The sequence below is a fragment of the Pelodiscus sinensis genome, chromosome 6 (assembly GCF_052426305.1).
Source record: "Pelodiscus sinensis isolate ZL-2025 chromosome 6, ASM5242630v1, whole genome shotgun sequence".
In the NCBI taxonomy this organism is placed as follows: Eukaryota; Metazoa; Chordata; order Testudines; family Trionychidae; genus Pelodiscus; species Pelodiscus sinensis.
In genome coordinates this window covers 45767125-45794986 of record NC_143057.1, presented here as the reverse complement: position 1 = coordinate 45794986, position 27862 = coordinate 45767125, and the positions used below count along the sequence as shown (strand labels likewise).

General features: G+C 41.8%; 1 protein-coding gene across 2 annotated transcripts in view; it reads right to left on the bottom strand.

Moving 5' to 3' along the window:
• Positions 1–8795: 8795 nt before the first annotated feature.
• Positions 8796–27862, bottom strand: part of LOC149524143 (uncharacterized) — a 148395-nt gene continuing 129328 nt past the window's right edge. For both annotated transcript variants that reach the window (XR_016349792.1, XM_089779118.1), the window contains one exon: positions 8796–9379. Coding sequence is in view for 1 of the 2 variants with exons in the window: in XM_089779118.1 (XP_089635244.1) it covers positions 9371–9379 (9 nt within the window). In the remaining variant the exon portion in view is untranslated. The remainder of the gene's footprint in view (positions 9380–27862) is intronic.

Below are 27862 nucleotides of genomic sequence, written 5' to 3'. Positions count from 1 at the left end.
CCCTATTTGGCTCTCCATTAAACAAAGTATTACCAGGCTATTGGGGACTGATTGTGTACCTCAGATTCACACTTGGAGCCTCTCTGAGCACCTAGTTCTCATCCACACAGAGTGCAATGAGGAGTGGGTCTTAGAGTGGTTTGGGGATCTGCTTATAGGGAGGAAATGACTCTTCACCAGTTGGATAGGGAGCGGCAACATCATCTCATCAGCAGTACAGAGATTTCCTGGGAATGCAAAAGACAGCATAAGGTCACTGCATTGCGAACCTCCCTTGTACAAGTATTCAAAGAAGGGACAATCGATTAGTGGTTGCAGCCAGAGAGGATTATTAAGGCTCCAGAGATAGCCAAGAATGAACGAGCATAGCTTCTAAGGATTCAAAGGTTTGGAAGAGAATTTATTTTATCCTGTGGGAGGCAAACCATGCCCAAACAATCAAATGGTTGTAGAGAAAACCCATGATGTACTCCTCTCTTCGTATGGGATTTCTCTTGGACAGGAACAACATAGCCTATAAAGGAAATAAATATGTAGACATATAAGGGTAGAAAGTTTGCTCTGCACATGTACAAAATAAGGACTCTTAAGGAAAACTTACCTAGTAAAAATCCTTGCCTACCAGATTTTATATATATCACTGTATTTTTCCCATACATCTACACTGCAGGCTTCTTGCACAAGAACTGTTTTGCGCAAGAGTTCTTGTGCAAAAGGTCTTCCACAAGAGTGCATCCACACTGACAATGTGCTTTTGTGGAAGAGATGTGCTTTTGCGCAAAAGCGTCCATGGCAGTGTGGATGCTCTCTTGTGCAAGAAAGCTCTGATAGCCATTTTAGCCAGAGGGGTTTCCTGCACAAGAAACCCCTGTTGCCTGTCTACACTGCCTTCTTGTGGAAGAGCTCTGCACAAAAGGGCTTATTCCTCGTGGGGAAAGGACTAACTCTTGTGCAAGAAGCCCTGTTTTCCCACACTTTATTGTATATTTACTTGCGCAAGAACGCACGTGCAATGTAGATGTTCTGCAAGTTTTTGCACAGGAACAGTTGTTCTTGGGCAAAAAGCCTGCAGTGTAGACATAGCCTTAATGTCTATGACTTTCCTCTCTGAAATTTACCACTTCTTTGCAGTGAGTTTTCTGTTTACCTAATTGAGTGATTTCCTATCTTCCAGGAACAGATAAGACTTTGAAAAGGTATCGGTTTTACCGTGTGTGTGTGTGTGTGTGTGTGTATTTACACTTACACACACACATGCACACACAAAACTGCTAACAAATTATGATTTATGTTGAAGTGTTAATTGGTTGGCAAGGCAAAATAATAGAACAAAGCTGGAGGCTCATCAAAATTCTCTGCTTTGCCAATATATTTCAGGAAAACAGTGACAACAGGATGAAAGAAAACTCATTCTACCCAAAATGGCAGTCTTCTCTTCCCCAATAGTGTTTAAAAAGAGAGAAAGAGAAAGAGAGGTATTATGTTTTTAGAGTCAAAACTATTTTTTTTTAAAGAATGTTTGTGTTCTCCTTAGAAGAAATGTTTCTTGTCATACTTCCTGGAACAGACAGACAAAGGCCCAAGTCTTTAGGTATTGTTCCACTTCGTGTCCATTTTCAAAAGTGATTTCGACCCGGACACACAAAGGTATTTAGTTTCCTCATTCATGTTAAAAATCAATAGGGGCTCAGGTTCATTCAAAATGTTGAGCAAGCCAATGCCTATAAATACCCTAAAAGACAACTGTGCCAAAGTCTTCAATAGGCTGTTTTAGGATAAAGTCTATGTCTAGACTGCAGCACTTTTCTGGGATACCGGTGGTATCCCAGAAAAGCAATGCCGCATTCAAAGAATGCATCTGCTTTTTTCAGAAAATTTCCATCCCTGTAAACCTCATTTTACAAGGAAGGTGGGATGGCTCAAAAGAGCAGGTTGTTCTGAAATTAGGTGCTAGGTAGACGTGCCAAATTTCAGAAAAGCCTCTTTTGAAAGAAAAGCGGAAAAAGATACTCAAATTGCAGTTCACAATTTGTGTGTCTTTTTCAGACTTTTCTTTGTAGTCTAGACGTAGCCAAAGGAGTAGCAGATGCACAACTTTAGGGAATGGATTACAAGAGTAAGGCAGTGTTGACTAGCAGAAAGGGAATCAGGACTGGCAATCAGAGGACCAGGGTTCAGGAGATTCCCAGCTCTACCACTGTATGTAGAAGCCATAGAGCAGGGGTTCCCAAACTTTTTGACATGGGGACCAGTAAATCCATTCACGAGCTTTTGGAGGACTGGTAACATTCATTTGCATATTCAATAAGCAAATGATGAATATTCAAATAAGTTGTTTCTGATCCTCCCAAAGCCTCCGGTGCCAGCGTTAGCAAAGCTTTTGATTTGGTCACCCACAATATACTTGCCAGCAAGTTAAGGGAATATGGATTGGATAAATGGACTGTACGATGGATAGAAAGCTTGCTATATCAGGGTTTCCCAAACTTTTTACTTTAGTTGGAAACTGTTTTTTTTCAGTACTGTCTTTTGCAGCCCAAAAATATAAACGCATATAAAAAAAAGAATAAAAAATGAATAAATTTTCAGTGTTTCACCCAGCTGCATCCTCCACCCAGCCTGGGCCAGGACGTGGGGGACCCAGCGCCACATGAGCACTTCAGGAGGTGGGAGCAGGAGCAGACTGGGGGTAGAGTATCTGGCTAAGTGGGAGGGTGCAAGGAAGAGTAGGGTTTCTAGGTGTCCGGTTTTATACTGGACAGTCCGGTATTTGAAGGTTTTGTCTGGGAAAGATATTGAGAAATTACCAGACATATAAAGTGTCTGGTATTTTCTAATTAGGTAAGTTTTATTAAAATTAGGTGTATTAGTCCTTAGCTGCCTGGCTGGTAGATGTGCTCACGCTGTCTGAGTGGCTACGTCTAGACTGGCCCCTTCTTCGGAAGAGGCATGCTAATTTCTAACTTTGGAATAGGGAAATCCATGGGGGATTTAAATATCCCCCGCAGGATTTAAATAAACATGGCCACCGCTTTTTTTCCGGCTTGGGGAAAAGCCGGAAAAGAGCGTCCAGACTGGCGCGATCCTCTGGAACAAAGCCCTTTTCCAGAGGATCTCTTGAAAGTAGGAATAAGAGATCCTCCAGAAAAGGGCTTTATTCCGGAGGATCGCGCCAGTCTGGACGCTCTTTTCTGGCTTTTCCCCAAGCCGGAAAAAAGTGGCGGCCATGTTTATTTAAATCCCGCGGGGAATATTTAAATCCCCCGCGGATTTCCCTATTCCAAAGTTAGAAATTAGCATGCCTCTTCCGAAGAAGGGGCCAGTGTAGATGTAGCCAGTGTGTCTACCTGCCAGGCAGTTCGCAACTACTCCAGGGAGGTTATATGGGGGAGGGAGGGAGCAAAATGGAATCCCCAGCCGGATTCACTCATCTGCCAGGGTCTGCATGTGCCCAGGTCAGTCCTACTCTCCCCCCCTTTCTCTTCCCGATCTCCCCAGTCCAGCCCTGCTGTCCCCGTCCAGCCCTGCTTCCAGCAGCCGGTTCCCCCTGCCACCCACCAATCTCACCAGGTCATCCCCGCCCCCTCTCACCAGCCCTGCTGCCCCCATCCAGCCCTGCTTCTGGCAGCAGATTCTCCCGTCCTCTTCCTCCTGATCTCCCCCCAGCCAGCTCCCCGTCCTTCTGTGCAGCCCTGGTTCCGCCGCCCGCCCTCTCCGATCTCTGCTGCCAGACAGCCCCGCTACCCCCAACCCTGCTTCTGCCACCTGCCCTCCCGCGCCCCCCCCAATCTCTGCAGGACAGCCCCGCTGCCCTCAACCCTGCTTCTGCCGCCCACCCACCTACATGCCTGGATCTCCACAGGACAGCCCCACTCCTCCAGGCCTGCTTTCACCGCCCGCATCTCCGTGGGACAGCCCCAGTGCCCCCAGCCCTGCTTTTGCTGCTCACCCACCTGCCCAGATCTCCACCGGGACAGCCCCGCTCCCCCAGCACTGCTTCCCAGCGGCTGTTTCCTCCCCCCGCTCCTCCCAGCTCACCCTGCTCTGCTTCCCTTCCGGCAGCCATGCTGAGGCCCACCAGGCCACGGCCCATAGTTTGGGAAATGCTGCCATAGAGCATCCATTTTCCAGTATTTGTCTTGTCTATTCAGACAGATCTCAAGGACAAACACTTTCTAATTTTGTGTCTATTAAATGCCTAATGCAATCAAACCCTGATCTCTGTTGCAGTGTCCAGGAACTACTCTAAATAAAAGATGGTCATTATAATCCTGCACACATTTGTACTTTCTCATATGAAACATTCCTTTGTAATAAATGCAACAATTTGCATTATCAGAGTTACTCGTGTAACTGTCTGTAGGATAGTGCCAATAATTAAATCATAATGAAAAATGGCCCAATGGACTATGCTGATAACCCATGGTGCAAATAAGAAAATTCTATGGAATACTTAAATTCTTTGTGTTTGTGTTTATTAAGCAACTAACTGGTGAAGCACATCACTGACCCGGCAAAGTCACTTTGGGCAGATTACATCTACGGGAAAGTTCAAGAAATTAAATACATGTAATAGAATTGTTATTAACAGGGATCAACAAACTATAGAGTCTACGCGCCCATGGCGAATAGATTTCAGCCGCGTCCCCCATTTACCGGTGTCTCTTGCGCATGCGCAGTGCGGGGCTGGTGAGCAGCTTTTGCAGCTGTTTGTCAAGCTCTGGTTATTAATGTGCTTGCAAAAGGGAAGTAAATGTGTAGGATTTCAACTTCAAACATTATTCATGTTATTGAATAATTACCATACATAGTAAATTTCAGTCAGAAACTCATAAAGCTTCCATTGCTCTTTCCATAACTAATTTGAATTATTTTATTATTTGTGCCAGTAAAAATATCCTTTGCACTAAAATGACAGTTGAATAGGTGACTCGGATTTAATTTTGTTAGCAAATATTTTTATGAACTCTATTCGTAAGTCATGACTTTTTTTTCTGATGAAAAATAAAAAGTTATTTAAACCACTGTTTCTCGAAGTGGTCCGTGCACCCACTCTGAGAAAGGTGCTTCCGGGCCCCTCCAGTTTACTTACTTACCGGCTCCACAGCAAAGGAGCCTAATGGCTTCCATAAGCGGCAGTTCGCCATTTGAGAAACACAGATGTAAATCTTTCATGCAGCATATTCTAGTGTAAATAAAAAAAATAGTGCATTCAGCTAATTTAAGTGCCAGGATTGTTTATGCAAAATTTGGTATCTGTAGGTAATCACGAAGTATGACAATTTTTCACAAACAAATCCACACAAAAACACTTGAAAATATATACCTGACATATGAGCCTAAATCTATTTGGCAAGTTGTGTTTAAAATGTTTCAGACACTGAAGTATATCCGATAAGCAGAGTTAGTAAATAGTCGGTGCCCATAAACTGTGTAATGGAAATATTTTTAATGTCTACTTTTGAGAGAGGCTCCCAGCTGTGTGGCACTGGAGCGACCCCATAAACTGCCAGAAGCACATGAGTTTTGGTTCATTCCAGTTACTAATGGATACATGGAGGGATCCAAATGTATTCCTGTTTAGTTTTAAACAGTGGACCCTGGAGTTCACAATTAACAGATTCCCCAGGGGCTCTTCTAAACAGGTTTTTTTTTTTTTTTTTTTTTTTGCGCAGAGCCAATTCAAATGCATTAAAAATTAATCTGCCCCCCTCCCCTAAGGATTAGTACTGCATTTATGGTACCAATGATTGCTGTGATTTTCCCAGTTCTGAGGATTTTTATCTTGAATCATAACATAGGGTGATCCAATCTCTCCATTCCTTTTAGTGTTGATGGGCTTCAGAGGAAGCTACAAACTCAGCCCTTCAACAAAGGGAAAATATGTCATAAAATGGGACAATTGGAGGACAGAAGATATTGGACAAAATTAGCATCCCTGAACATCAAGGCAGTTGCTGGCCTCAAGAGCTTTGGATCAGGCCCTTGTTAGAAGGTTAGATATGTGATGTGCCCATTTTTGTTGGGTGTTTTTCAGAAGAGCCCTTAAAGCTGTATCTGTAGCTCCTTTGGCAAAGGCTCCTACTGACCTCAGTGGCCTTTAGTCCAGCCTCAGAGTACCAACAGGCATCTGTCCTTCAGTAGCACTACCCCTACATCAGTAAGTCTTTTTGTGGCTTCCCCACGGTTGGCCAACTCTATCTCCGATGTTATTAGAATTCTAGGACAAGCTCTTCTCTGTAATCTAGCAGCTGAGTCACACAAGTCCATGCTTGATGTATGTTCTTCCTTGGGAACTTACACAGACATCTTAGTGTAGGTCAATGAAAGATGGAGTGTATGTGCTTGGCTGTTATTCATAACATGAAGGAGATCATGGTACAAAAGCTTTCAGTAGCACTGTGGCATATTTCAATGCATCATTACATCTACACCCCATTAACTGAAAAGCGACTAGAAAAAATGATCTTCACAGCTCACTGAATACTTGTATACAGTTTGCATTGTAGCTTTTTATGCAACACAGTAACTGGAGAAAAGTTCACTTTATGCTATAAGAATTATATCTGTGATAGGGAGATAAAGTGTTTCTAACTCTGGCTAGAGAAAGTAGAAGTAAAAATCTGTTTTCGCTATTTTAGCTGCAGTATTTCCTGCATCTTTGAATAAAACCTTTCAGTGGGTCTGTGATGGTGCCTCTGTCCCACATTATGCCCTTTATTCCTTTGTTGCAGGACTCTCCACCGGCAACATCTACATTGAATGTCAGGTATGAGGACGAGCTAGAGTGTTGACCAGAAGTAGGAGAACTTGGTGCTTTCCTTGATAAGGAAATCCTGCTTCCAACTAAGAACCTTAAACACCTTAATACCTGAGTGAGCCATTTGGTGGAAGGGATGACTAGTCTCAGGCAAAGTGACATAAAGGGACTAGCTACCTGTAAAGAAGCCTAAACAGAGAGGTAAAGGTCCTCCCAACAAACCCACAGACAGCCATGGTTCCAAAGCTAGCTGTTTTCGACTCTGCTTCAGCCCTATCATTGCCAGGGTGTCATTTTAAACTAGAAGACTAAGGTTTCATGCCTAAGAGGAGTGATACCTGGGAACCTGCAGCAAAGGTAAATTCTGGCCTGATGGACCTTGAAGGGATTCTGTCCCAACAGTCTGGTTACAGAGGCTTAGTTGGTGTTGGTATTATAGTTATAAGGCCAAATGATCTGCCTCATCTATGATTTCTCTTTCCCGTCTCCACTTTCTGCTACCAATTCTCCCATCAGCTCAAAGTAGGCAAATAAAACAAAATGTTCATTTAAACATCAAAGTCCCTTGTGCAATTTTTAGCTGTTGTTCCTATTTCCCCAAGACAGGGGTGGTTCATAAGCAGCCTGCTTACGCGAGACTCTCCCTAGTGAGACACTAGATGTTTTATGTATCTGTACATCCAGAAGTATGGCTGCTCACAACTCCCATTGGCCATGGTACATTGTTCCTGGACACTGGAAGCTGCAGGAAGTGGCATGGGCAGGGCTACTACTTCCCACAGCTCCCATTGGTCAAGTACAGTAAACTGAAGTCAACAGGAACTGCGAACAATCGTATCTGCAGACATGTAGGTAAATAAAGCAGACAGTGGCCCACCAAGGGCTAAGTTGAAGGTCACTTATTGCCCACCTCTGCTCTAAAGTTATTTATTTGGCCTAATGGCTGTGTGCGCTTTCTTACTTTTTCAAAAGAAAGCTCTGTTTTAGCTCTTCGCCGCAATGAAAGACAACTTGTGTGTCAGCATCGACCAAACTGATTCACTCAATGTTTGCATGTCACAAATGCTTACATCTAAAGTGAATATACTTTAGAGGGATAGGGAAGTGGGCTAATGAACACAATGAAAGTATAAATAGCTGCCACTCAGCTGCAAGTGACCCCCAACTTACAACCACCCTGCTCCTGCCACCACCTTTCCCCAATAAAGTCCTCAGCCAGCTCTGGGAGCAGCTCGTGCTGAACCGCCTCCACCAAACATAGCCCCCGGTTCTGGGGCCCCCATTCATTTTTAATAGGAATGAGGAACCAAAATACCTTTTGAGGGTCTGGGGACTACAACTCCCAGGAGGCAAAGCGGGACAGGACTGGAACCCTCAGTTTTATCATTGCGCCTATGGGAAAAAAGGGTTCAACTTATGATGGCTCGATTTACGACCGTTCTCCAGGAAACAATTAGGTCATAAGTGTGGGTATCACCTGTACTTAAGTTCACCTCTTAAGTCAAGATTTCCACTTATCTGAAAACATGTGCAAATTGAGTCTATCTTAATTTTCATATACAAAGCCAGTAGTGTACCTTGGGGGTGCGGGGGAGGGAATGAAAGCAAAGGAAAAGGCATCTAGAAGATAAACACATCTGGGTCTTGAAAACACAGATGTGACTTGACATATCACGGCCAGTCCTCAATGTGTCATGAATAGATTTGCACATGTATCTGCCAGTTCCTTTAAGGGTAAAAGTTAATTTCCTCAGCCAAAATGCTTTTAAGTCACTAACTAGGTGGCTGTATCTTTTAGTTTTTATGCTTTGCTGGCAACTGTTGAAATACTGAGAATATAGGTTCGCTCGAAGCACTCGATCTTTCCAAGAGATAAAAAGAATATTATCTGATAGTGTCCTGGATGTGGGACAGCATTACATGGAGCAGTAAACTCTGGACATTGTTTGTACAGATAGAGAGAACCATGAAGATGAATGATTATGACCATAGCGCTCTTCTTTTGCTGGTTGGCAGAACTTTATTTTTTCTTTAGTAGGCTTACGTCAAAGTGTATTGGCTCTGTTAGGACATATTAGCAGAGGCATTAAAAAAAGACCATTCCCTCAAGAGAACACATATGGTGGTATATAATTTTAGGAGAGAATAACTATAATCAGAATACATATAAGCTCATGCTACAGTATTATAGAATATTAAATCTCAAGAAAATTAAAAATATACATAAATATTAGTACTAGCTAGCTTTTATTAAAAATGAGGGGACATTGTAACTCATAGCAAACAATTATCCAGCTCATTTTCTATTATTAGAACTTATTTCCCAGATGATTTTGGTGAATAATTCTTGGTTTGTAGATGGTACATGAACAGCTTGTTATACTGTGGAAGGGTTAACTCACCACGGACATGCCCCTCACAGCTAGATGTGGCACCACAGCTCTTTCCTCCGAAGCAATCTTGGCAATGCAGTGGCTTTACTTCTTGTAGTTCAGCCCTCTGGGCAAGTCACATCAGTGCTATCCTTTTGAGCATATCAGCATTTCACTCAGATAGCATCCCTTTGACTCCTCTATCCTTGGTAGCCTCGGGTCTTCTCCAGGGAATCTCTTACCCAAGCTCAAAAGCAAAAACAAAACACTTCATCAAAAGCAACTACTTTCCTGTCCTTGAACTTGGACTTTCCCACTAGCCTGGACCCTCATAGTTCTCCATTCTTCTGCTTAACACTGACTCTTGAAGCTTCCCCTCTGAAGTCTTGCTCCTAGCCTTGAGCCTCTGCTACAGTCCCAAAGCTCTCTGCCTGATGCTCTGCTCCAAGGCCCACTTCAGGAGTTTTCTTCACTCCAGTCTCTTATCCAGACTAGGATGACACTTCCTAGCAAAGAACCACGGGGCTCTTTTCCTCTCTCCTTGCAACCCCAATCTTTTTATAGACCCCCCCCCCCCCAACTTATCTCCACTTGGGACTCATTTTTAATTGGACCTAGGCTGCTCCCAGGTGCAACAAGGTGCCTTAATTGAGCCCTTCACCTCTAGTTAAACCTCATTGGATGTGTCTAGACTGGCAAGATTTTGCACAAAATCTTGCCACCTATCTACACTGGCCACGAGTATTTGTGCAAGAACACTGACTTTGTACTGTACAAAATCAGTGGTTCTTGCGCAAATACTCCGACGCTCCCACTCAGGGATAAGCCCTCTTGAACAAGTATTCTTGCACAAGAGGGCCAGTGTAGACAGCCAAGTTAATTTATTGCGCACTGATGCTTTTGTGCAAAAGCGAATCTTTTGTGCAAAGGCATATGCCAGTATAGACGCTGTCTTGCGCAAATACTTTTAACAGAAAAACTTTTCCGTTAAAAGTATTTGCGCAAAATCATGCCAGTCTAGACGCAGCTAATATTGTGTCTGTGGGAGGTGTATGTCCTCATCACAGGTGCATTCAAGACTGCGGGTTTGTTCTGATTGCACACACTTTGTTCCTAGTCTGCGAGTACCAGTACCACTCTCTGAATCAAATTTCTAGCATGATTATTCCTTGCATTCAAATAAAAAACCTTGTATTCTGTGAATATTCAACATGAAATCCTGTTTCTACATGAAAGTCATTCAGTAGAAAACTCACCAAAAAAACAAACTCATCTAAAGTAAATGTGTTTAAAATATGCAGGAAATAATCATATTAAATATTTTGCAGTTTCCTGTCAATGTTAATAGTTTATCTGTCTGCCTGCCTGCTTATGTAACAGAGAGCCTGAAACTCACTCCATGAAGCTACAGCTTTTGTATAGGGACAGCATAGAAGGAAACAGGTGAGAGAAAGATTTTACACTTTTAATGTTACTTTTATCTTGATCTGCTCCTCATCAAGTGGCAGGCTGCTAAATGTTGTGCCATCTGATTTGAACAGTATTGTTTCTGTAACAGGGTGTGGCGGCATATGGATACCCTTACAGAGGTGTGAGAATATTCTGGGGTGATGATGCTGCCTACTCAGCAGCAGAGTCGCCAACTGTCTCTAGGGTCTGTAAATATTCCCTCATCTCAGGGTAACACCAAGTCTATAAGCAGACCTCGTTGCAGGGTAATATTGCCCAATGGCCAGAGTCAGCAAATAACCTTAGTCTAAGGGTGACACCGTGAGTCGGTTAGTGGCCCTGTTTGCAGGGCAGTATGGTCAACCGGCCAGAGTTCTTAGGCAGCCCATGTCTCAGGGCAGTATGGTCTATTAGCCAGCACCTACAAGTAGCCCATGGTTTGGGGGCAGTGTGGCCTAGTAGCCAGGGTCTTTAGGCAGCTCTTGTCTCAGGGCAGTGCAGCTTAGTAGCCAAAGTCTATAAACAGGCCTTGGTTCAGGGCAATGTACCTGAATAGTCAGAGTCAGTAGGGTTGGGGCAAGCACCCTGGTAGGGGGACCTCAGCCCACTCTGCTCCATTGGGTCCCAATCCAGGGCCTTGTGGGCAGCAGAATGGTCTACCACTCCCTCAGCAGGGAATCTGGCTGAAACATGCCAAGTATACCTAGGTGGGAGAGGCTGCTCCTGCATCCTCCCTGGGTCACTTCCTTCCACTGGTCTTCCAGTTCCCTGGAAGCAGCGTCTCCCTGGAAATCCATGTGGGTTGCATCATGGCCGTCTCCTGGGACTCCCGTTCCTGCTATCTGAGTCACTGGCTGCATCTCCTGCTGTGAAGCTCTGGCGGGAGGTCCTTCTCCTTTCCTGCCAGCCCAGACTGAGCTGCTCTGCTGCCTTTTATACTGACCCAGCATTTGGCACATGCCCAGTCTGGGTGAAGGAGAGGAACTTCATCCACCCACAGCGTCTTAACCCCACCTGTTTCAGTGTGGGCTATGCACACCCCCTCACACAGAGTTTATGCTTTTTAGTGAAGGTATAATTTTCAGTTGTTTGTCTACAGAATTAAGGAAAATACTTTATATCTACATTGCAAATAAGAGTCCTTCAAGGTGGAAGATGCTGAATAATTCCTGAGTCAAAAGAAAAGGTTTCCTAAATAACCAAGCTTTTTTTCATAGCAGTACTGCTAGTGTGAAAACTCCCCTCAGAGTGCCATACTGCAATCATTCAAAACTCAAATGTCAGACTACAAATAAGTTATAGGATTACTATAAGATTTACCAAGCAATGCTTGGGTTCTTAACTCAATATTTGTTTTTTTCAAAGAGAATCTGAAAATGTACATGCTTCGTTTAAATCATTGCTCTGAGGTAGGGCTGAAGATGTGGGGTTTAGTACCCAGGATATCTCAGGGAAAGAGGACTATCACAGCTTTCTCTCACTGCAGCAGCTTGGGGTCATGTGAGAAGCTCTTCTCCATGGCCACTACAGTTACAACGAGCAGAGCCGGGGGAGGAATACATGTCCCCCAGCTGGGACAGGGCCGGGTTCATCACCCCCTGTATTCCTCAGGCAGAGTGAGGAATAGAGCAAACTGTGCGTTTTCCCTTCTCTTCTTGATGAAGAGGAACAGCCAGCAATGTCCTGTACAAATTGAGAGGGAGCTTCAGCCTCCTCCCTTCCCTAAAGGGCACCTAGGGGTGGGAGGCTCAGGGCTGGAGCAGTAGGGCATGCTTCCAGTTAGCCTCTTTCACCTTTCTGGTGATTCTGTCTCTTTTCTGCATGGTTTTATGAGAAGCAATCCCATTTTAGGCTAAGGATATTAAAATGCGGTTAATTGACCAGTCAACGGAATTTCCATTGACTAGTTGACTAGTCGATAGGCACTTCCGCATTCCTCCTTTGAAATGTACATTTGAATTATACATTTCAAAGGAGGAATGCAGAGCTCTGCACTCAGCCCAGGGCCAGCGGGAAGTCCTGCTGACTCCAGGCTGCACGCTGAGTGCTTGCTTTGAAATGTACAAGAGTCCCCAACACAGGCTTTTGTGCATTTCAAAGCCATAGAGTCTGGGATCAGCGGAAGACTCTGAGTGCCTCACTGATCCCGGGCTCCATGCTACGCTGCATGCCATAGGAACCTGGGGTCAACTGTGGACACCTCAGCTGATCCTGGGCTCCCTGCAGCTGTCTCTTTGAATCACACAGATGTCCCTTTAAACCACGCATTTGTGCAATTCAAAGGAGCAGCTGCCCGGAGCCCGGGATCAGCTGGGGAGTCCCCAGCTGATCCCAAGCTCCTCGCGGTATTTCCTGACTACCCAGATGATCCCGGGTTCTGAGGAAATGCCAGGGGAGCCCAGAACCAGCTGGAGGGTCCTCAGCTGATCCTGGGTTCAAGGCAGCTGCTCCTCTGAAGTTCTCCCATTCCCCACTCTTAAGTCACACATACACACACAAGCCAATTTTCACAAATGGAAATCAACTGCGGAAAAAAAATTCACTGCTTTAACTTGTTTTGCTATAAATCTAAGGTTTTTGGAACGTATTTTGGACTTACAGTGAGACAACCTCTAGTCTAGTGGCTGGATCACCCATCTGGTAGAGGGAGCAGTTCCCTTGCTTCAATCGCTTTTCCATTATTTATCCACAGGGGAAATGCTTCAACAGGGCAGTCCTATAATAAACTATCAGTTTAATGGTTAGTATTCTCCTGTCAGGTGGAAGACTCCTTTTTAAATATGTTGGAAATGTCTCCCATATCCCAGGTGAGGGCTCCAATTACAGGATTAAAAGTTACAAGGTGGGCAGGGTGGCACCGTCTCCTCTGGCCATTTTATGTGGAGCAAGGTATTTCCCACAAAGAGCAGCTTAGATGCCTAAACCACCTCACTCCACATGATTTCCCATTCATGGTCTCAAGCAGAGCTAGGCACCTCCTTGCAGTGTAGATTTAGATGCCTATCCCTATGAGGGGAACAGAATTTAGCACACTCCCCTCCCCGGGCATCTCTCATCAGATAACTTAGGGGGCCCTGTACCTAGAGTGCTGTGGATCACATTCACATTCATCTATCTTTTCCCACTCATTGGCTGCGTCTACACTGGCATGATTTTCTGCAAATGCTTTTAACGGAAAAGTTTTCCGTTAAAAGCATTTGTGGAAAAGCTCATCTGGATTGGCACGGACGCTTTTGCACAAAAGCACTTTTTGAGGAAAAGCATCCGTGCCAATCTAGATGTGGTTTTGCTCAAGAAAGCCCCAATTGCCATTTTCGCCATTGGGGCTTTTTTGCGCAAAACAGCTTTTAGCTGTCTGCACTGGCCCTCTTGTGCAAATACATTTGCACAAGAGCGCTTTTTCCCGAATAGGAGCAGCATAATATTTGCGCAAGAACACTGACAATCTTACATTAGATCATCAATGTTCTTGCGCAAATTCAAGCAGCCAGTGTAGATAGCTGGCAAGTTTTTCCGCAAAAGCGGCTGCTTTTGAGGGAAAACTTGCCAGTCTAGACGCAGCCATTGTGTAGGAGCCTAGATACCTAACCAAAACCAGTCGTTTTCCTGTAAGATTTGTTGCCTAAAAGTTAGGTGCTATTAGCTTTAGCTTTGCAATGCCTGAAGGGCTTGGCTACACTAGAGATACTACAGAAACACACTGCATACTGTAGCTCTTCAGTGTAGATACTACCTACACTAACGGTAGGGCTTCTCCAGATGCAGTAGTTAGACTGACAGAAGAATTCTTCTTTTGATCCCACACTATCTACACTCAGTTTAGGTCATTTTAACTGCCTCATTCAGGTGAGTAGATTTTTCCACAGTTTGAATGACATCACTGTATTGACCTAGCATTTTAGTGTACACCAGGCCTCTGTCAATCCCACTCACAACTCCCATTGGTTTTCAAAGCAAAGGAAGTGCTGTTATACTGTTATTCTGGTTTTGACCAACAATTTACTAAACACCCACAATTTCCATTTACTAATATGAAGTCTCAATATTAATAGGCTCCTTTCAAACCTACCACTTTTACATTCCAGTCCCCGGCTGCCAGACAAATGCATTCGTATGGCATACAAACTATCCGTCTACATGTCCACAGGTTAAATCTGTAGACCTCACAATGAATATTTACTCCATTGTAGTAAAAACAAGAAAAGCATTGTGAGAGAACAAGATTGCCGACACAAGGGTTAAACCACAAAGCATAACCACAGCTCCAGCCTCAGAGGAGCTTGATGAGAAAGGAAAAGTAATATCTCTTCTCAGCCAAAGGGCTTTCAATTTCCCACAGCTAGCACACTATGTCATCCAGAATAAATATGTTCAAAATCCATCTGCAGCCACACTAAAAATACAGACTAGCGTACAGTTGCTATTATCACCACACAACTTACATTACAAGATAAGACGTTTCCTTTGGGGGGAGGGGTATCGGGGGAAAGGTTGTTGTTTTTTTTAAGTCAAATCCACAACCCCTCCGCAGCTCACAGCTTAAATATGACTTGTACTAAAATGAATGTGGGAATTTATTCTCCTTCATTTTACTTAATGAAGGCTTCAATAATTCAAAGCAGAATATGTTGCAAAAGGACTCAACATGAACTGAAAATAACTGTTTGGTATCATCTTGCTACAGCCATCTGTCCCTTAGTTAACGGGCTGTCCCTTTTTCAAATATGTATTTCTCCTGTATATTGATGATTGGGCTCCACAAATGTGTTTCAGTCTTTCAGAACTGCTCTTTAATAAATCTTAACTTTCTCACTGCCCCACTGACAGATTTATGATGTGGGACAAAATCATCTTATTTTGTTGTGAAGGCATATCGCAGGTCTCTGTATTCAGCACAAATTTATTCAGGTGGTAAGATCCCGAAAGATGCATGTCATCATGCATGCAAAATATAAAGGCAGTCCTAATTTAAGTCAATATTCCATTATCAATCTATAGACAGAGGAAACTAAAAGATCTGTAAGAGCCTATGGCTGTATTAACTTCACTGTTTCTCTCCCCCAGTGAAGAATCTTTATTGCTAGGGCATGGAATTTAAAGAACACTGCAGTGGTAGAGGCCTTCAAAGCATAACTCTTGCAGGAACCATACTCAATGCAGCAGAGGCCTCTTGTAGCTCTAGACAAAACTTCAGTGTGCGTCCTTGTGAGGAGGCGCCTCCACCTCACACTAGAACCTCCCCTCCGAACGCCGAATCGGGGAGTCTGGGAAGCTGCAGAGTCTGTGGGGAAGCCCAGCCGGGGTCCCGCTGGAGGAAGCACGGGTGGTCGAGAGGGGGACATGGCCCATCAGCCACAAGGGACGCCAGGGGATGACAGCACTCGGGACGTCATCCAAACACGTCATTGGGGGGGAGTGGGGACGTCGGGAGAGGCGGAATCCCGGATGCCATGGCGGGATATTTAAAAGGGGCTAAGGAAGCCTGAGGGGGGGAGGAGCTGCAGGAGAGGAGCAACAAAACTGGAGATCGAGGGAGGCGGATGCCAGAGCAAGCGATGCGTGGACAACCAGGGTGAGCTTAAACCCGGGTCCACCAGGCGGACATGGACTCAGAACAGGGGAAGAAGTGGCTCAGGGCAGGGTCGTGGACCCCCTGAGTGGGGGAGTTTAGGGGCTATAGCCCCCTCCACTGAGTAGGGACCTAGGTTCCTACCTTAGGGCCCTGGGCCGGGATTTGGAGAGAGGGAGGGCCCAAACCACCTTCCCCGGTACCCCGGAAGGTAAACCGGCCTTGTACGAGTAGGCACCCATCAGGGGTGACCCATATAATACAAAATAAAAATAAACTGCGCAACTACTACTGGGTGCAAAGGGGTAAACTGGGGTTTGGGGACAAACGAGAGTGGGAGAGACTCAAACCTCACAAGGAGAACACTTAACAGTCCCCCTCCTACTCAGGAGAACAGATTTTCAAATGGGACTGGGAGAGATGAGTCTGATGCTTAAGCAGGGCTCAGCAACCCTTCTGATTATTTTGGATGTGAATACCATGGAAGAATGTAGCCATAATTAAAGATGGCAAGGTTTAACATTAAAAAAGAAAATTGGGAGAACTTTTCACCTAAGGATGTAAAGTAGTTTTTTGGGAAGAGATTTCCAAATGTAATGTTGCATTGTGGATTGGAGCTTCGTAGAGGAAGAGTTTAATAAAGCCAGGCCCTGAGATGGTATAAATGACAAATGAGAATAGCTCCAGTTAAATCAATCAAATCATGTCAATTTTCATCAGCTGAACATCTGACTGAATCTTTATAGCTTATGAATAGAATTCAAAATAATAGTGTTCATTCACTGGAATGCTTATGTCCTTTTTCTTCTTTTCTTGTTTCACTTTATCAGAGATTTATTTTGTAGTCTTGAAATCTTGGAGCTGTGAAATAATCTTAAATTGATATAATGTGAATCCCATTTTCAGGGACTTTCTTATACAGTTTGATCCCTGGAGTTTGGAAAAGTTCATTAAAAAAATGTCATATTAAGAATGTTTAAAATTCCACTCCATGAGAACCTATTGAAAATTTGCATTTTTCAATTATTTAGTTAAATAGAAAAATCTGATTAACTGTTGTCTGGAATCTTTTATTGCTGGTATTTTTTGAGTCACAAATCATAGGAGAACCCCAAATGTTTAAAACATAAATTCTGGTTAGGCAGCTGAGGCAAAACATAACTATGTCATGTGGTAGAAAATTATTGATGGTGGTCCAAAATGTAATAGCTTTTGAATGGAAAGACATAATTCTCCAGCTATAGTAAAAGAAGGACACACCTTTACTATTATACCTCCAGATCAGTGGCAAAGCCATGGGTACACGCATGGCCCCACAGTATGCTAATGTCTTTATGGCTGACCTAGAACAACATTTCCTCAACTCCCGTCCCCTTTTACCCCTTCTCTACTTACGCTACATCGATGACATCTTTATGATCTGGACGCATGGCCAAGAAACACTGGAGACATTCCACAGAGATTTTAACAACCTACACCCCACCATCAATCTCAGCCTGGACCATTCTACACGAGAGATCCATTTCCTGGACACCATGGTACAAATCAGCAATGGAAAATTAGACACCACTCTCTACAGAAAACCCACTGACTCCTACATGCTTCCAGCTCCCATCCAGAACACAACATACGATCCATCATCTCTAGCCAAGCCCTTCGATACAACCGCATCTGCTCTAATCCCACTGACAGAGACCAGAAACTTCAGGATCTCTACCAAGCATTTATAAACCTCAACTACCCACCCGGAGAAATAAAAAAGCAAATTGAAAGAGCCAGACGAATACCTAGAAACCATCTACTTCAAGACAGACCCAAGAAAACCAACAATAGAACACCACTTGTCATCACCTACAGCCCCCAACTTAAACCTGTCCAACACATTATCAATATACTACAGCCTATCCTGGAACAGGATACTAAACTCCAAGAGGCTCTGGGAGACAGATCCACAGTCTCCTATAGACAACCACCTAACCTCAAGATGATTCTTATCAACAACTACAGGACATACCACACTAATACCAACCTTGGTATCTTCACTAAACCCTGTCACTAAATTTGCAACAAACCTCCATATGGGTGGTCATGAAGCCCCACTGAAGTGAAGGAGATACCTCTCTTGGGGAGGGAACTCTAGTTATTAGGAAAAGGCAGGTAATAGTTATGGGGGATTATAAACATAGATAGCTGGATTTTCAATGACAGAGAAAACCACATGGTGACTTGCCTGCCTGGTGCAAAGGCTGCAAATCTCTCAAGACTTCTAGATAAACATATGTGTAATGCTTGGGAGGAGCCTGTGATTGCAATACATGTAGGTAACAATGACTTAAGGGAGGAAAGGAGAGAGATCTTGGAGGCTAAATTTAGGCTGCCAGGTAAGAGATCAAGTCCAGGACCTCCATGATAGCATTCTCTGAGATGTGTCCAGTTCCATGTATAGGGCCACTTAGGCAGAAAGGCAGGGTCTCAGTTCATGGATGAGAAGATGGTATAGGCAGGAGGGATTCACACTTATTAGGAACTGGGGAAACTGTTGGGAATAGTAGCAGTTATTTGTGATGTGTTATGTTAGGTTTTAACATTTGGCAAAGAGCCTGCCCTTCCTTCTATAGCCCATCTTAACCCTCATTCAAAATATAGGGATGATAAGTTCCTAGCCATTGGTTGGCTGGGAAACCTGGGTGGAAAAGAAGGGGTACTGTCAATAACTCTTAGATAGCTCTTATGAAATAGTTATTCTATGGGATTCAAAGATGCAGGATAACTGTGGAAGAAGGGTTTGCTGAGTAGAGTAGAAATTTAGAAAGAACATATAAAATATATTATTTCCTATGGTCCCTATAGACTATAGGAAAGGACCCCAACATTTCCCCTGGCTCACAAATGTCCAGACTAAATTCACACAACCTATACTGCTTACTAATGTAAAGGACTGCGGACTGTGTTAAGAACTACTGCATCAACAGAGGAAAAGCCTTTGGCTGTTAAAAAAGCGACAGAAGAAGAAATCAAGCTACAGGCACAACTGTCTGAAGGATGATAAATACCTGTTGGGGGAAGAGCTATTTAAGTCAAAGGACAATGTTGGCTCATGAACACATGGTTACTAACTGGCCATGAGAAAATTTAGGCTGGAAATCAGAAGGTTCTAGACATCAGAAGACTGAGGTTGAGGTATAGCCTTCCTAGGAATAGTGTGGGCAGGCAACCTAATTAGTTTTAAGATAGATCTTGATACTTGATAACAAGGGATTGGACTCAGTGTCCCAAAAGGTCCCTCTCAGTCTTGTAATCCTAAATTCTCATTTACTAAGTTCAAGAATACTACAGTGTTTGTGCAAAGGTCAAACTTCAGTGATGATGCACTAGCTTGAGTGTAACCTGATCAACAAATGAGCATTAGGGTATATAAGTGTATATAAATGTCAATTGCACTGACTGGGCAAAGAGTGTAACCACACGCATGATGTGAAAGAGAAAGATGCAATGAGAGAATTTTAAATAATAGTAAAAAGGTATCAAATTATGTCATGTTGAGGACGGTTTATCTTAGGTGTCTGAATATTTGTAGGATGGAATGTTGGCTTGGCTTACATGACAACATACCTGCTTTCTTATCGCTCTGATTCATCAACCTTTATGTAATTTTTCTTTTTAGGATTATTGATTTTCATGACATATGTAGCTTGCTTAAAGATCAAATCAAGGTCTCCAATAGCAACAAGAGTGCTTTTTGTAAAGGGCTGTGGAATGGAGCTATAAACATATGTCTGAGTTCCCAATCATTTTGTTCTGGCCTGAATGGACAAGTACTTCGCTTCTCTCTGGTGTCTCTTTCCTGATGATATTGATTTGTGGGGACAAATAGCTGAAATAGTTTAGAACTAAATTTGAGCCTGCTGAGTAATTAATTAAAGCCCCATTGTATCTGGTGCTGAATGTATTCTGGGTTATTCGGAGTATCTTTGGCTTCTGGTGAAGCAAATGCAAATTAAGAATTATCAGTACCATGCATGAGGTGCTCAGCATATGGACAGGTCCTTCTAAAATGTCTAATTAGTGCTCCATTTAACAATAAGGTAAACGTAGAAACCACTCCTGTGTCATCTTGCTGCATGTATCACTGTCTGGTATTTGGGAAGACATAGTACTGTTCATAAACCATGCCACTGTAGCATAGCATTAATTAATTAATCTTAATAAATTATGAAGTATTACCAAAGAGGCTAAACACATATGCCAAACTATTGTATACCATATTGATTTTTAAAAATATAATTGGCTTAAAAGTACTCTGAACAGTATAAAAACACATAGGGACAAATTGATAGTTACTAGCACAATTTTTATTTTTTTGTACATATATGGCATGTACTTGATTGTGATCCAAATGGTTGGATATGTCCACTAAAGAGATCCATTTTTAAAACATAGGTCTACAGGTCAATTGAAACGACCACACAACATTGGGGTGAGAAGGGCGGCATTGTCCGGTTTGTGGGGGAAGAAATAGTGCTTTATGGACACAAAGGGAGGGGGGAAGAAAGAGAGAGAGACTCTACAAAAGGGTGGCTTATCCCCAAGATTGGAAGAAGAGGGGAGCTGTAAAGGTAGATTTGGGCAGGACCTGCTATGGGCATCATACTACCTGTTTCTTTCTACAACAGCTGTGAAGGAACCTTTTCCTTACCATCAGACTGGCCAAGGTGGAGAAGAGCATTTTCTCTTTCCACAGAGCAGGATCAGGGAGGGCTTTGCTCTGGAAAGAAGTGAAGGAAGCTAAGCTATGATGCTGCAATTCATTATGTAAGTGTGGGGCAAACACTCCATAGGGAATCCTATGACTGGTATGGCAGGGTGCCTATCTCTCTTTCTTATAGCCCACACTAACCTCCATTCAACACAGAGGGATGGTGAGGTCCCATCCATGAGTGGGCTATGGGCTTTCATGGAAAACAGGGGAGTAACAGACCCCCCCGCCCCCCCTCCCCCCGGTAGATAGTGAATGAACATGGGATTTACCTTCACTGTACAGTCATATCTGCTGGGTACTTCTGGACATCTATTAAGTAAGTTGCAGAATGATCAAAACCTTAGCAAATGCCTCCTATCTTTCTTTCAGCATAGCAGGACAAGGAATAGCCTTACACCTCTGTCATGTGTATGTTTAAGGAAGGAGGTATATCCAAAGAGTACTTGTAAAATTGCCTAAAGAAAATTAATTAATATCCACTGGATAGGAAATACGTAGTCCTGGATTTTTTTTTCTTCTAGCTCTGAACTTGCATTAAAGTTGGGCAATTCACTGTCCTTTTCATGCATTTATTTCCCTCTCTTCCCTTTGTCTGTTTTGTCTAGTTAGACTGAAAGTTCTACAGGAAAGAGGCTCTGAAGATCTAATCTTAATTGCTACTTTAATATCAATAATTGTAATAGTTTAGATTACACATGTGCTTTGCCAATATTGAAATAAAGACCAGTACCAACTCCCACCTACATTCAGTCAATGATCCACTGCAGGAATGTTCTCGTGTATAGAGCCCTGCACAGATACAGCATTTGTATCTATGTTCACATATGTATCAACAAAAATGAGTTGCAAATATCTGCACTGACTTCCATGGATGCAGAGGCCTATGAATATAAAGCAGATATCCACAAATTTGCAGAGTTCTACATACAAAATTTGTATCCACATCCATATCAGCAGAAAAGAGCTATGGATATCTGCATCTCCGTCCACGGGTGTGGATACCCACAAATACAAAGTGGATATCTGCAGATTTACAAGGCTCTACTCATATAAGTCAGCTCCCTACCATAAAGTTATCAGTGGAGTTACTGTTCACATGAGTGTTTTCAATGTCAGAAATGCAGGAAGCTTTTTACTCACAACCACAGAACAGAAGTTGTTTCTCGACCTCCTGGTCAGCTTTACATGGCACAGGAGAGATGATAATTCTGGCAGCTGAATCAGAATGAGCCTTTCTGAGTGAATTCCAAGAAAGCTAAACTCTGGACCAGGTATAAAAAAATATGCCATTTTGATGGAGTCAACTGGATTTAGTCACTACTTAACAAATTAATTCTTTACTTGGCAAACAAGTAGTAGACTTATAAAACTATATGTGGCCATCCAAAATTATGCTCAAACTTCTATAAGAACACTGGAAAGAACATGCAGATGCTTAAAGACTGCCTCATTTGTTTGCTTCCCCAAGCTATTGCTTATAAGACTTCTAAAATATCTGCAATCTATTAGGATGTTAATTTATTAACATTGTGAAAAGCAAAGACTCCTTGTAAAAGAATCTCCATCTTGTTTTATAAGATGTAAAACTTGATTTGGAGCATTGCTAATTCATTTTCCTTTTGTTTTCTTTACTATTTCATTTTTATTTTACTGTGCTCTCTGCAAGAGCAGGGGAGGATGGTAATGGTGAATTTAAGCCATCCTGGAGGCTCCTGATTTCTGCTGGTCTGAACTCACAGCATAAGTTAGAGAAGTCAGAAGGACTGTTATAATTTACACCTGGTAATTTGCCCACTGCCTCAAAGGCCAAGTCAAGAAGCTAGATGTTAATGAGGTATAGGGATGTTCCAGCCTCAGTATTTTTGTGCAGAGATAGTTCATGCACCAGGGGCAGGAAGGGAGAGTGGCACAAAAGCTCTGTGTCATCTGAAAAATTCCCAATTAAGTAACAAAGTTCACAACTGTTTTTCACCATTAGAGCAGAGGGAAGGACTTATCCCCATAAGACATAATTTTATATAGATAAAATGTTGTGAGTGGCAAGATAATTCTGTTTTATAAGTCAATATTGAGATGTTCTCCTGAAACATTTTACAATTGTAATTATGTTTTTATTTATGAGAAGATGAGCTTTCTTATATGTATTTAAAAAAAAGTGTCTTTTAAAATATGCATTTTTTGTTGGACATAAAACTGTACAATCAGCCAATATATAATAGCATTATTAGACACCAAGTTTTAATACTAGTTTGGGGTATTACATTCAATTTAATAAAAGCTGTTAATTGCAGTGAGTAGGGATGAAACTGATATAATACAATAAAATAATATTAAAACATAGAATCTAGATATTGCAGTTAGCTAGCTACATTTAATAAATCCTTATACAAATAGACAACATCCTTATGAACAGTAGCAAGAGAATATCCTCTCAATTACATTACAATAGAAAATAATTATTTGATTACTGTCTCATCCTTTTTTCTTGCCTTGAAAAATAGAAGCTTGCACTGCACACATTCATTGACAATGCTGCTGCAAAGATCATTTTCCTAGCCTGTTGTTTTAAGTGTGTTACGCTTCTGTTTCCATCTCTCCATTGGCTCCCCTTTCTCCGTTGCATCCAACACAAGCTTTCTCGCTTCACTTTCCAAGCCTTTCGCAGTCTCTCTCTACTCTGCCTATCATCTCTCATTCACTGTTGCACTGTTGATGAACCTCGAATCACCTCATGATGCCAGGGCAGGAAAACTTTCAAACAAGCACCTTTGCACTGAAACATCTGCACAGCCACCTCATTATCCTCCTTAAGAACTCCCCTTTTACATTACGTCCCCCAAAAACTTGACAGGATGAAACTATTGCCTGTTATGCTGACCAGTACTGTCTCATTGTTTCCTTTATTCCCTCAGCTTTCTGCTTACATGTCTCTGTATTGCTTGTCTTATATTTAGATTGCCAGTTCTTTGGACCATAGTCGTCTTGTTTTTTGTTTGTACAGCACTTAGTACAATGGTTCATGGATAATACGAATAAGAACAAATGTTGTCATGAATTCATTTGTACAAATTTGAGTCACATTTCACAGTTGATAGCAGCTGGCTAACACTTTGGTCTTAAAGGGACACTGTTACTTCAAAAATTGCACTGTCTGAAAATGTTTTTATCTCCTATGAGTAATGCTAAATACATCAGCTGAATATTTGTTGTAGACCAGACAGCAATTAATGTTGATATTTTAAATAATCTCCAGAGTCAAGTCACAAGTAAGATGAATAGGGAAGGATTAATATTCTGCGCTATTTTGCCTGGCTGACTATTTGCTGACTCAGGAAGACAACACTGCATATGCTAATGTTCAGTTCAGATTATGTGTATATTCTTTGCAACAAAATATACTAGAACCATTTTAAGGGAAAGCTTACATTTTATGTATCTGCAGAAGAAGATACAGTATCCAGCTGATTAGCTGAAAACTGGACATAAAACACAAGGTCCTGGTTAAAGATGTAAAATTGAGACTTAAAAAAATATGGTGTAAAGGAATATAATGAATTAGTTGTATATAATTTCCATGTCGATAGCTGAATGAGAAACAGTCATGTAGTTACAGTAATTCAGTTTTGATTTATAACAGAAATAAAAGTCCTCCCCCCTACACCATATTGGTTAGAACTGAGCTGTTTTTCTCTAATTCATTTTTTCCAGCTGTTCAAACAAACCCAAGACACATTTTTTAACCAATTAGGTTATCTCAGAACTTAGCCTCACGTAAGTATGTCACCTAGGAAATGTTAGGTTTAAATTAGCTGTCAATCCTGTCTAATATTTAATTTAGCTGAACACAACCCATATGGAATATAGCACAAAGGTAATGTTAATTTTTGTCTCTGTCAGTAGTCCTTGTAAATGCCTGGAATACTATAATAGCTAAATATAAAGTATGTGTAGGAAATTGATATTGTAGTTGTATTACATTTTGTAGAAATAAAAAATGTCTGAAATGAAGCTTGTAATTAGAATGAAAGGGAAAAGGAAACTAAATACTTGGAATCATGGCACTGAAGAGGCCCAGATTTTCTAACGGACTGAACTTGGGGTATTCACTCCACTAATGGGAGGTAGTAACTGTGATAAGCTTACTTTCTGAGAAAAAGATGTTTGTTTTGAGATATATATATTCACATATACACACACAGAGTGTGAGGAGGGTATGAATATCAATATTATAGAAAGCATCTGAAAAGCGTACTTCATTTCATGTAAGTATTACTATGCTTGGATCTCTAAAATAAAAAAATACACTACAGAATCTAATAAAAAGATCCTTATACACCTTCCAGTGGCTTTGTCCTTAGTTTGCTTACTTTTATTCAGTGCATATATTATTTTCATTTTTTCCCATTTCCCAATTGCCTGTGAGCCGATCGCCATGTTCTTCTTTTGTTGTGTGACATACCTATTTCATACTTCCTGCAGATCATTTTTGGTTTATAGATTATTCAGGAGCAGTTAGCCTTTGTTCATAATTTCCACTGTGATTAGTTTCCATTAGACAGTCAGGTCACATGGCATGCTTATGATACTTGTCAAGATATGCTTTTGTTGTTTTTGAAAAATTTTGCATGTACATATAACTTTTTTGTGGAAAAGGTGCAAAAGTATTTGTTTTATCTCAGAACTTTCAGTGAATACTCTTAGTTTTTGAAAGACAAGCTCATATTTCTTGTTTGTGTTAAAAATGCATCAAATTAAACTCAGGATCAAATCACTTTCAGCTAACACAGGTGACAGTGTTACACAGATACCTTCACTTCTGAAATCTTTCAATGCCCCGCAAATGCATCCTTTGGGGAGACATTGCACTACCTTCACCCCTCTTAAGGGTATGTCTACACTACAGAGTTTTGTCGGAAAAACAGCCATTTTTCCAACAAAACTTGAGGAATGTCCACACTGCAATCACATTCTTCTGCAAGAAAATTGAAAGAACACAGGGTTTTTTCTAGCATTTGGTAATCCTCATTGTATGAGGAAGAATCCTTTTTGTGAAAGAACTCTTTCACAAAAATGTGTATGTGGACGGGGAAGAGGGAGTTCTTTTGGAAGAAGAGGAAAGAGGAAAAATCACAGGTGCCCTGATGGCCATTCTGTCCACAGCAATCACAGCTTACACGTGAGAGCACATCCATTCAGTCTAGAAGTTCTTTTTCGAAAAAGCAGATTGAGTTTTTGATGCACTTATGCAGTGTGGACGCTCTCTTTCGGAAGAAATTTTTTCAGAAGATCTCTTCCAAAAAAAGCTTCTTCCGAAGAAGCCTGCAGTCTAGATGTAGCCTTTGAGTGGAACCTTGCAGACTATGTCTACACTTGGAGCTTAGTATATGATTCCCACCTCGGATTTATCTTCCTGTGCTAGCTCTGCTTGAGCTAATGTGCTAAAAATAGCAATGTAGCACCAGGTAGCACAGGCAGCAGTTTGAACGATTCATCCAATGTATGTACTCACTTTGGTACTATTTTACCTAGTAGTTTCTGGGTATCAGGAATGAGTAGCAGTTATACTGCTATTTTTTATAATGAAGGAATGTCTATGTGAGCTGAGAATCATGCACCAGACTCCAACTGTAGAATAGGCTTGTATCTCTCCATTTACCAAGTTGATCCAGAAGGTCCAAGTGCATTTGGCAAGGGTAGACTCTTTTCCTCTCAGAAACTGTGACAAGAGGATGATTAAAGCAACTCAAATAACATCTCCAAAATAGATAATTATTTATACACCCAACGTATATAGCACACCAAGCAAAGGGTAAAAATTAAGATCTATATGCCTGTTTCCTCTTGCTAATTCTTAATCTTTCCTTGCAGACTTTTGTAAATTCAAACACCTTCACCTCTGTTAGGAGAGATGGCCTGCTTTTTGTGATTTGCATCTTTGCCTGCATTTTCCTGCTGGGCAGCCGATGAGAACTCATTTCTTCCTTAGGCCAATATCTTTTAGTATCTCTTGTCATCCTAGGCTTATGCCTGGGAAAAGTAAACCTTATCAGGGCTGGGTAGCACTAGGTAAGGGTCCTCCCCAATTAATTTCTCCAAAGATTGTTTTTCCAGGGATCCCTGTATTCTTTTGCAATGACTTTATTGTAAATACTTTCATTTTCTGTTTGTTTCCTTCCTGAGAGCCTCCTTATGATTTAGCAACACAATACCCACCAAGCAAACTGAGGCCCACATGATATTCATTTTAAAATATTTACCAACTTTAAAAATTATTATATTTCCTTTTTTGTTAAGTCAGGCATCTTTATGACTGTTGGATATGATCCCACATATCCCACTTCAGGTTGAAATTAAACCAAATCCCACTTCTAGGCATTGTAGGGTTGAAGTATTATAGAATTGATGGCTCCAGAGCTCCCACAGTAATTGCTAAGAGTCAAACATACCTAGAAAGTTTTGCTTCCATACTTTCTTACACAAAAAAAGGTCCCATTGAGCAACTCTATTCTTAAAATTGATGTCAAAATCTTGATGGGTGAGACTGAATGGAGACAGGAAATATGACTGTCACAGTTAATTGGCAATAATAAATTTAATTCATTTATAAATCATCAGCAACAATCTGGCTGGCCCTGCTCCACCGCATGGAAATATCTCTAATTAAAGCATCTACTTACAAATGTATTTGGACTAAATGCACTGGGAGCGCTGGAAACTCCCACGTTTTATTAGTTCAGAGAAAAACTTCCTGGTTTTAGTCAGTAAGCAATATCCTTCCGCAATTTTATGGCCCAAAACACTGCCAAACATTGATAATTTGATAGCTGCTTGGAACAGAGATTTGGGTACAGAGCAATCTCTGATTCTAATAAAATACAACTGTATTCAATGTTAAAAAAGCAACAATAGACTAGAGAGTTTGCTATAAAGAATTTTTTTAAATATGGTGGTCC